The sequence below is a fragment of the Hemiscyllium ocellatum genome, chromosome 6 (genome assembly GCF_020745735.1).
Source record: "Hemiscyllium ocellatum isolate sHemOce1 chromosome 6, sHemOce1.pat.X.cur, whole genome shotgun sequence".
Lineage (NCBI taxonomy): Eukaryota > Metazoa > Chordata > Chondrichthyes > Orectolobiformes > Hemiscylliidae > Hemiscyllium > Hemiscyllium ocellatum.
In genome coordinates this window covers 69,476,950-69,487,660 of record NC_083406.1, presented here as the reverse complement: position 1 = coordinate 69,487,660, position 10,711 = coordinate 69,476,950, and the positions used below count along the sequence as shown (strand labels likewise).

Below are 10,711 nucleotides of genomic sequence, written 5' to 3'. Positions count from 1 at the left end.
CCTAACTTGAAGACATACTTACGTTCCTTTAATGTCAGCGAGTAAGAACTATGAATAAACTTAACTCAACGAAGACTGCAAGGGAAATAAGTATTAATTAAGGAGGCCGTGGTCTTCCTGAGTTGGGGGAAAAGTTGAGTTGGATCTAGGTCAATGTGAGGTGGAATGGTGGTGTCGGGTTCAGGATACCATGGGGTGGGGGGCATAATGTGGTTAGTACTCCAGGAGGAGGGGCATCAGGTGTCATGGAACCAGATCTGGAGTGGGGTTCAGGTACCTGCAGATAGATGTGAAGTTGGGGATGGCGGAGAATGGGTGTGTGAGCATGTGTGTGTTTGGGGTGGAGGGGTGGCTGTGATGGTAGCTATGTCAGTTTCACCTCCTCTAACCGCTTCTGACTAACTATTCAGGCAAAACAGTTGCAACTCCTCAAAGTTTCAAACACTAACTCAAATTTGAGGAGATTTTCAGAGTGTTCTGGGTACCAGATAATTGCCCATCAGACTTTTCAACTTTGCAAGTAATTTTCATGGATTCAGCTATGTCAGAACTTCTGCAAGATCCCAACTCTCAACTGTCTATGTCTGTCTGTGCTGTTCCAACAATTAATTTCTTCTGGGAAGATTAAGATGAACTAATTAATGTTCAATTTCAAACACCATAACAGCTATATCATTCAAGCTTCATAACAAATGCAATGGATGTCGTCTAATGTTATGTATGTTAATGTAGAGAAGCAGCAATAGCCAGAGAGTGTTAGATCCAAAGAAACATGGTTGGAGAAAGATTGAATGGAGTACTTCTGGTTGGCAAAGTACAAGATCATTGATTTTAAAAAGTGCCAACCAGAACAAAAGCTGCAAGTTTTAAGGAGAAGTTTTGTGCTTGCTGGTAAAGCCGAGAATGAAACACCAGGACATTGAGCATTCTCAGCCTGTGGACCTCTCCCATAAATTTCAAAAGATCAAAAACCACAGGCTGCTATGAGCAGTCTGTCTTCAAGTGGGATGGATGTAAGTGAGGGGAAATGGATAAACAGTCGAAAAGAAGGTGGTGAGTAGTGATAATGGGGAATGAAGGCAAGTGTCTTATGATATGGATTGGATAACATTGCAAGGGAGAAGAGTTCACAGAGTAAGCGGAAACAAATGCCTGGGAAGAGCACGCAAAATAGTGTCTTACAAAAAGATCCTGAACTGTAACAGAAGGGGGAAGGAGGCAAACTATGGGGCTGATGCTTTTGAAAGAAAACTGGAAAAGCCATGTGTTGTGTTTGGAGCAGGAAAGAAAAGCAAATCAGCTGCAGGAGGCTGGGGAGGGAGCATGTCAACATGAAATGAGGGAAGGCAAAGTATGACCATAGTCTCCTGGTCTTCAAAGACCGTTGTACTTTGAATGGACAGACTGGAGGAAAAATACTAGATTTGTTATATTGGTTGAGGCATGGAGTTCTAAGCTCTAACACGTAAGAAGCGAAAATGAGGACTGCAGATGCTGGCGATCAGAGACCAAGATTAGAGTGGTGCTGGAAAAGGACAGCAGGTCAGGCAGCATCTGAGGAGCGGGAAAATCAACATTTCGGACAGGAGCCCTTCATCAGAACTGAAACGTTGATTTTCCTGCTCCTCGGATGCTGCCTGACCTGCTGTGCTTTTCCAGCACCATTCTAATCTTGTCTCTAAGGAGATTTGTCAACATATTCCTGGTTTTCATTATAATGCTGACTGATGGCATCCGATTTAAAAGAATGATCTCTCCCCTACACACACACACACACACACACACACACACACACACACACACACACACACACACACACACACACACACACACGTCCCTATCAGTTTAGATAACTATCGCTATTGCTACTTACAAGAAAGAACAGAAGTATCTTCCGCTGTCATTCACAGTTGCCGGCCAAAAACTGAGCAAGACTCCTTCAACAGTTAGCCTGCCTGTTCCACCTATTATTTCAATACTACCATTTTCATGTAGGTCCTTAAACCAAGTAATTCCAGATCCATGTGTTTGAAGATTATTCACAGCATGAGGAGTAGATGGGATACACAATCTACAACGTAAACGGACATGCTCGCCTTCAAGGGCATAGACATTTCTGGTTACATCTGGAGGACATCTGTCAATCTGATTTCCTAGAAATAATCATAAAATGTTTAAGCTTTGTTAGAATACAGCAGCACTTTACACAACAATAAAAAATATTATTTTGAGAGGTAGAAATTTAGTTTACAATAATTTATATTCATACGTATGTCAAAAAAGTTGTAACATGTTTCATAAAATCAGAATGATACAAAAGTTCAGATAAAGATATTAGGAGGATTAATTAAAATTTTAGTCAAAAGTCTGGGTATCAAAAAGTTGGATTGAAATAGAGGATACAGTTGGAGAGTTTAGACAGAAAATTCTGAAGTTAAGGTGTTTGAAGGAGCAGCAAATAATGATGGGGCAAAGGTAATGGAGGAGACACAGAAAGTCAGAGCTGGTAAAACCAGCATTCTCCGATATCTTCAGACCATGAGAAATATAACAAGATATGGAGAGTTGTGTCCACGAACAGATTTGATGACAAAGTTGAGAATTCAAAATTGATGGCTTTGCTTGTGGGGGAGAAAATCTCAGGATGTTCTATAGAAGAGGATAAGAGCAGTAAAGTTGAGGTTGAGCTGGACTCAATGAAAGGTGGGGAAAAAAGAAGGTAGTATTGGAGCAGTTTATTGTGAGGTGACAAAGATGAGAAAAAGATAGGGTCGAAGACAGGCAAGTCTACAAAATTGAAAGATTTTCTGCTTGATGGAAAAAATAGGAGTCATAAGTTCAGCTCAGGGTCAAACATAGTCTGACATTGTAAACAAATTTGTTCAACTAAAGATACTTGCCATTGAAAGGAATGGATTCTGTGGCAATGGTACAGAGCTTGTAACCAAAGCTGAAAATGCCTTCTTTGAATTTTTAACTGAAGGAAACTGTGACTAGATGTTTGACACATAATTGGAGAAATCTAGATTGGCCATGGAAAGTAGTGAAGAGGAAAAATCAGATATTATCAGTATATATGTAAAAGCCAAGCCCATGCCTTCAGATGAAGAGGCAAGATGTAGATGATGAAGAAAAGGGGACCGAGATGCTTGATAGCTTTTAGATTAGATTACTTACAGTGTGGAAACAGGCCCTTCTATAGTAATACAGTACATGGTTTGGAAAGGATCCATTACCTGGGATTCTGTGGTTATGATTTGATGGGCAAGAGTAGAAGCAAATACAGGCAGTCTACTCATATTCCTATATTATTAAAACCAAACCGTTAAGACTTTTTTTGCAAAACACGGAACTTGGAATTTTTAAAATCATAATCTACAAAAGCTAAAGAAAAGGACTGAAGTAAACACATAGTATAGCAAGCAAAGTGAGTAATACCTGGCATAACTCACATGCACTTTATGAATTCATGAATAGAAAATCTGGACAGATCTTACCTTTGATGCTACATCCATTCATCATTTCAGATATGGCAAATGTTAATAAAAACATCCAGAACATTGCAATCACCCTGCAATTCAGAGTAAAATGTTACAGTGTGATTTGCCTCAGGCCAGCACAAGAAAAAATAAATAGAAGACAGTGACATGTTCTCTATTCAATCACTAGATCATGCTGCATTGAACGACAAGTAAAACACAAGGCATGTGTTGACATGATACTGTTATCCTCGATCACAAAAGGCTCGTAAGTTACAGATGGAAGGCTATCCATCACTTGTTGTTGTACTATAAGTTACATGTTGCACACCGGTCTCAAGGAGAAAGCTCAGTGGAAGGAACCAGTGAGTACACACAAGAGATCATTGTAGCAGTTTCGAGGCAGTAATATTTTATGACAGTATGAAGTTGCTTCCATCTCATGAAATAAATAGTGTTGTGTTACTGCTTTATATCTTGAACATGCAACTGAGTCAAGGATTGGGAGAAGACCACCTGACAAGCAGCTATGAGAACTCACAGCAGCAGTATTCTACCCTAAGGATGTGTACATCATGTTGCCCTGGAAATGCAGGTTATCTGTTTGTCTGTTAAATAAACCTGTTTGAGAATTTCAAGTGAATTGAATCTACTCACCACTCCAGTCAGAGAGTGACAATTCTGTGTTAAGGAACACAAGAACATGACATGATCATCAGCAAGGTTATATCGTGAAAAAATGCAGGTAGCATTGGAACTTGAAAACCATGGAAAAAAGCCTCAGACAAGGTTTAAAGCAGTGCTGTAGTTACAACCACAAATGGGTATCAGGGTCACAAAAATCACTACACAAACAGTGCTGGCTCAACATGAAGAAATTGATTTGTGAGCTGGCTAGGTTGGTGGAGGCAGGTGAAGAGTCAGTTCTGAATTGAGCTCAGGAAGCTGCAGTGGCATCAGAATAACTTCAGGAGTTATTTTCATGCACAAAAACAATTCAGACAAAGCAAAAATGCTTGAGCCAAAAATAGCAATAGGGACTTTTTTTAAAGCGAAGCAAAAGCAGTACAGCAGCTAAATCTCTACATCTTCTGGTGTTATGAAAAGCTTCAGTTAAGGACTTAAGTTTTGAAGGATTGCAAAGAAGGGATTTGTTGCAAGCTGTATGGAAATAATTGGACTGATTTCTTTAAAAGAGTTCATTGAACATTCTCCATGGAGCAACATTGAGAAGAAACAGGAGTCAGTTCAGCAAACTATAGTACTCCAGTTGTGCATGGAACACATTTACAGGTACACATCGAGATAATGGAGATGTGGAAGACCAGCATAACCAAAACCAACAGCTAATCAGAAGGAAGTTTCCAGCACATCCATGAGTTGAGAACATCCAAGCATAATGTTCATTTCTCCGGAAGGCTGTAACATCATAAAATCCAGGAGGATTGTCAAATCACAGGCACATTATACAGATTCTGAAACCATAGATGTTACAATTCTTGTTTCTCTGTAAATAGTTTTGCATAGTTTCACTCTTAGTGTATGTAATTCTAGGGGACAAAACGGAATGTGTTATTGCTTTAAAAGCTGAGCATGCCAACTGCCAAGAGACAGGATGACACCTCATAACCTGCAGCCATGCAAAGTCTAAGCAGCACCATGTTAGAAATTGGTTGTATGCATAAATTTCTCTGTAGTTGTAAGTTACCAGTTTTTGTTATAATTCACTCATGCAATATGGGTATTTCTGGCTGGGCCAGTATTTATTGCCCATCCCCATTTGCCCTTGAGATGGTGGTGGTGATGTGCCTTCTTGAACTGCTGCAAGTAGAGCCCCAATGCTATTAGGGAGGGAATTACTGGATTTTGACCCAGCAAAACTGAAGAAATGGCAATATATTTCCAGTCAGGGCGATGACTGACTTTTAGGGTAAAAGCTTGCAAGCTGTGGTGATGTTCTCATATATCTTCTACTTTTGTCTTTCAAGTTGGAATTGGTCTTAGGTCTGGAAGGTGCTGCCTAAGGATCTTTGACAAATTTCTGCAGTGCATCAGTTTGCCTGTTAAATAAAACTGTTTGAGATTTTCAAGTAAACTGAACCTACATTACTTACCAATCCATATTAGAGTGGTAATTCTGTATTCAGGAAATAATATAAAAACACAACAAATAGAAATAGTAATTTTGGGTTGGACCGAAGGGTCTGTTTCCATGCTGCACATCTCTATGACTATGAATCTATAAAAATCACATAAATGATGGTAAGTTAGTGTCAGAAAAGTAGTGAGGATGTACATATGACATTTTATTTACTGTCATATTTTGCATCAAGAAAATGTAGTTGTCAGACAATAAAACAGAAAATGGACATGAGGGATTAAAGGCCATTCCTCAACCTAGCAGAAGCTGGGATAATGTGTTCCACAGGTATCAGTGCCAGATCCAATTTTATTGGATTGAGGAATTGGAAGTCCAGGGCCAGATGTTCCAAGGTGTGAAAATTTCTTACAGATTTCTACTCTCCTTTTTTACACAATGTAAGAGTAAAAATTTCTGACAAGAGATTTTGATCATGGCTCCTTCAGATCATAGCTCAATCATGGTTCCAATCTGACAGCTCCATTGTACTGAAGAACAGTCAGGGGAAAGAAATTCTCGATCTGTAAATTCAGCAGTCAACCGCAGCACTAACTTACACATTCAGAATCACAAACAGCCATCTTGAGCAGTCACTGTGGAACAGGAAGTACAAAAGGTTCATGTGAGGATAGAATGCCTGTTGGTTAGGTAAGGTGACCTTGTGCAAGGGAGCCAGAGAGATGATGGAGGGTTTAGGGTAGTTGGAGTGGACAGATGGACGGAGGTAGTGTTGTATGAGAGTTGTGTCCCAGAGGGTCTGAGCCCAGCTGCAAGTGAAGTGGGAATCGGGTCTAGAGCACATAAAAGTGAGGTTGAATCCAGTGGTTCAGCAGAGGTCTGGGTCTCACACTGAGGCTGTTAAAGTCAGATCCCAGGTAAGTTGGGGGCATTTGGTGTAAGTTGATGCAGGCGGGAAGGCGGTTGATGGAGGAACGCGAGAGCGGAGTGGGGCTACAGCAAGCGGGGGAGTCGGCGCCGAGCCTGCAGCCGGAGGTCGAGGTGGAGAGGCCGGGCCTGCAGCATAAACTGCTCCGGCTGCCGCTGAGTCGGATCAAGGGACTGATGAAGGCTGATCCCGATGTGTCGTTGGCGAGCCAGGAGGCCGTGTTCGCCATCGGCAAGGCCACGGAACTATTTGTTGAAGTGATTGCGAAGGATGCATATTCATTCGCTTTGCGGGGAAAACGCAAAACTATCCAGCGAAAGGATGTGGACAATGCAGTTGATGCTACAGATGAATTTGCATTTTTAGAAGGAACTCTGGACTGAATTGGAACCAAGCTTCACAAGAGGCCAAATTGACTATGTGCAAAGCTGTGTGCAAAGGTTCTCACTATATGTGTATGTATATTTTGTATAATCTGTAAAAAGGTTGTTGTATCTGTAATGATTGATTCCAGATGTGAATGTTTGCAATTATATGACTATATTATGAAAAAAAAATTTGGTGTAAGTTGGTGGGTGCATGTCAGTCTAATAGGTGTTGGACTAGGCTTTTAACAGTCTAACTTTTCCTGAGTAACCGTTTACTTAATGGATACTTTCTGAGGGTTCCAAGTTTAGGGGAATTGTCTAGCGGAATCTTCAATTCCTTGGGAATTTCTTCAGAGTCTACCATGTCAGAGATTCAGCAAAGTCCCCTATACACAAGCTCCATCTACGCTTCAGCAACAATGAGCTAGTGGAAATTATTGGCCACAATATCAAAATTTGTGAGTGACATAAAATTGGGTGTATAATGAATAGTGAGAGAGTTCAGAGCAAAACATAAGAAGGCATGAAGTACATTAGTTTGATTAACCCTTAAAAATGCACAATAAACCCATTCCTGTTGATTGCATTGCAGACTGTGCACAATAGCTCAGGAAATCTCATTCCTTTGTGTTTTGTAACAAGTCTATTTGTGCATTGGCAGAAAATCTTGGTGCATATATTCTGGTGTAAATTTATCCCTCATCTGAATGATTTGTTTTAATGCTGTTAAACAGACTACATTTTTGAATTTTCACATGCCCCAGTTTTTACCGCAGAGTTAACTCCAGTCACTTTCTTCTCCAAAGGTCCTTAGTCTGTACAAAAATCTGTCCCCCTGTGCCAGGGTTTGTTTCCATTTTCTATACCTAAGTACCCATCTCCATCAATGTGGCACCAGAGGTCGCTTTGTGCTAATGGCATGAAACCATTGGTAACTGGGCTAAAGATGCTCAAAGCTGAAAATGTGTTGCTGGAAAAGCACAGCAGGTCAGGCAGCATCCAAGGACCAGCATTTGCAGACCTCACTTTCTCCTTAAAGATGTTCAAACTCAAATTTAATAAGATTGTCAGTGAGCACACAGGGGAATCTTTCATCCTAGTATTCAAGGGAGACTGGAACCTGAGTACAGAGGCTAAAACAAATGTAAAACAAATGTATTACGCTGGTCTATTAAGAAGTCAGATTATTGCATTTACGTTACTGTTGTTCTTTATTAATCCTAAAATACTGAAATTTAAACAGATTTTACTGTATTCTGGAAGCCAGTCTAAGGTAAAACGTAGAAGGAGGACTACATAAATATAGTCAGTTGACCAAGTCATTTGAGATTGTCCACTGTAGTCATCTAAGTATCCTAAAAGGAAGCTGCACCCCCCCGCACAACCCCCCCCTCCCCACACCCCATTCTTTAACAGCTGCTGATACTTCTCATCGGAGCAAAGAATAGGAAAATGATCGAGCAACAGAGATAACAGGGTAGTGCTAAAGTTGGTATCTCAGTACAGCAATGCGATTCAGCACACAGCCAATCATCTGGAAATGGAAATGCTCTATAATTCAGTCTAGGTAAGACATTTTGGAGGATGAGTACTGCAGAAATGTAATTTTTTTGCTCAAAATATTCCTCAACCGAAAGCAGCATGTACCAGGTTACCATGAGGCCTGTGGTTACTACAAGGATCAGTCAACAACAGAGGTATTTGTTCCAAGGCCACAAGATTGTACTATAATTAAAAGTAAATGACCTATTTAATAGTACTTGTACGATTAGTAGTAGTACAAAACACTGATAGGCTAAACAGCTAGACTAGATTTCACAAACTGCAATTTGTAGGCCATCCTTTAAAAATTGTCTCATTCTTCATGTTCAGATTATTGTTGGAAGAAAAATACAAAAAGCTTTAAAATTGTAAAAATGTATTCTTCGTTCTGTGCTATTACCCTAATGCACTTTGTATAATATGATCTGTGTGACAATAATAATAATAATAAATCAAATCAAATCAAAACTTGGTTGCACATTTTTTACAGCTTTACTGGGAATAATGTTGGATTATTAAGTAGCAGAATTTCTTCAGTTAGCTAAAACCTTTATCAACATTTCTGGTCATGTGGACTGTTCTTGGGCATCATTTTATTTTAACTTTAAATTTCCTCTCTGATCTTCTTAAAATTTGTTTTCAGTTTGTGAACAACACTTGGAAAACCAAATTGATTATCCATCCCTGGTTACACTAAAAAGATGCTGAAGGACTTCCTGAACTACCAGATGGTGTACTCATAATAGTGTTTGGTCTGAACTTCAAGAATTTTAAAACAATGATTATGAAGGTATGATAGCAAAGTATGAGTCAGGATAAATGCATGATTTGAAGGAGAATGGAAGATCACCTGATACCTTGGCTTTGGAGCCCAGTGTTGACAGGGACTTCCATAGTACCACTCTATTCTTGCACAGAACTATTAACTCTCAAGAGAATGACCTTTATACCATGGGAGAGGCATCTGCAGTCCTCTCCCAGGTGAAAACATGCCTGCCCCCCCTAGCACCAACTCCAATTGTGCCTTTATTAATTCCACACAGCGAACTAAACGAGACTGACATGATGTAGGCTGAGACGTTGCTGCCTGTAGCTGACCCTGAAGAACAAGTCACTTAAGGGCTACCACTCTTGTCATCCAAGTATCCTCAAAGAAAGCTCTACCCCCTTATACATTAACTGCTGCAGATACTGCTCATTGTAGTAAAGAATAAGAAAATGACCAAGAAAAAAAAGACTCTAGTGTAGTGCTGAAATTAGTATCTCGTCACAACAATGCAATGCAACACTCAGCCAATAATCTGGAAATACAGTCAGAGATGTACTGCACTGATCTTCCAGAAAGATCCAAATGTGCCAGTGTTACCTGAACACATCATTAGTCTGCTTAAGGAGGTCTCTAATTCCCTCATTGTAAACCAGCCCCGCATCTACAATGATTTCCGGACTGGAGTTGAGTCATACCTGGCAGACATTTGCCACCACTACCAAATGGTCAGCCTGCAACCTAATGATCTGTTTCCAATGAAGGTAGCACAGAGTGCAGGACGGATGACTCATGTTCACTGCTTGCAAACCAGATTCTGACCGTTACTGGCACCTATGATCCCAAACAACCTGCACATTCAGAGAGTGAACCTTTGAATCATAGAACAGTTACAGCACAGGAAGAACCCATTCAGTCTGTCAAGTCTGTTCTGCCTCACTCCAAGACCAGCTTAGCTATCTTCATGCCCCACCCTTTCCAATAGCCCCACAATTATTTTTAGATGTTGCTTCAATTTCCTTTTGAAAGCCACAATCAAAATCAGCATCCACCACACCCTCAGAAAGTATAGCCCACACCCTTAGCACATTCTAGGTAAAACTGTTTTTCCTTATACAGCGTTTGGCTCTTTTGCTAATCACCTTAAATTAGTGTATTCTAGTTCTCAACCCTTCTGCCAACAGGAAGTGTTCCTCTCCATTTATATTGTCTAGATTCCTCACCCTCATGGTGTTGAATACCTTCTGAAATCTTTTCTAAAAGTAACAATGATGTTATCAGCTTCACCACTTAACTGAAGTCCTTCCTTGGAACTATGTCTATCAATCTTCTCTAAAACAATAGACAATAGGTGCAGGAGTAGCCATTCTGTCCTTCGAGCCTGCACCACCATTCAATATGATCATGGCTGATCATCCTTAATCAGTATCCTGTTCCTGCCTTATCTCCATAACCCTTGATTCCACTATTCTTGAGAGCTCTATCCAACTCTTTCTTAAATGAATCCAGAGACTGGGCCTCCATTGCCCT

At 40.3% G+C, this 10,711-nt stretch overlaps 1 protein-coding gene across 1 annotated transcript; it reads left to right on the top strand.

Annotated features, from left to right (window-relative positions):
• Positions 1-6,242: 6,242 nt before the first annotated feature.
• Positions 6,243-7,260, top strand: LOC132816738 (DNA polymerase epsilon subunit 4-like). Its single transcript, XM_060826643.1, has one exon. The coding sequence runs from the start codon at positions 6,523-6,525 to the stop codon at positions 6,886-6,888; it is 366 nt and encodes a 121-aa protein (XP_060682626.1). The 5' UTR covers positions 6,243-6,522; the 3' UTR covers positions 6,889-7,260.
• The last annotated feature ends 3,451 nt before the right edge of the window (positions 7,261-10,711 follow it).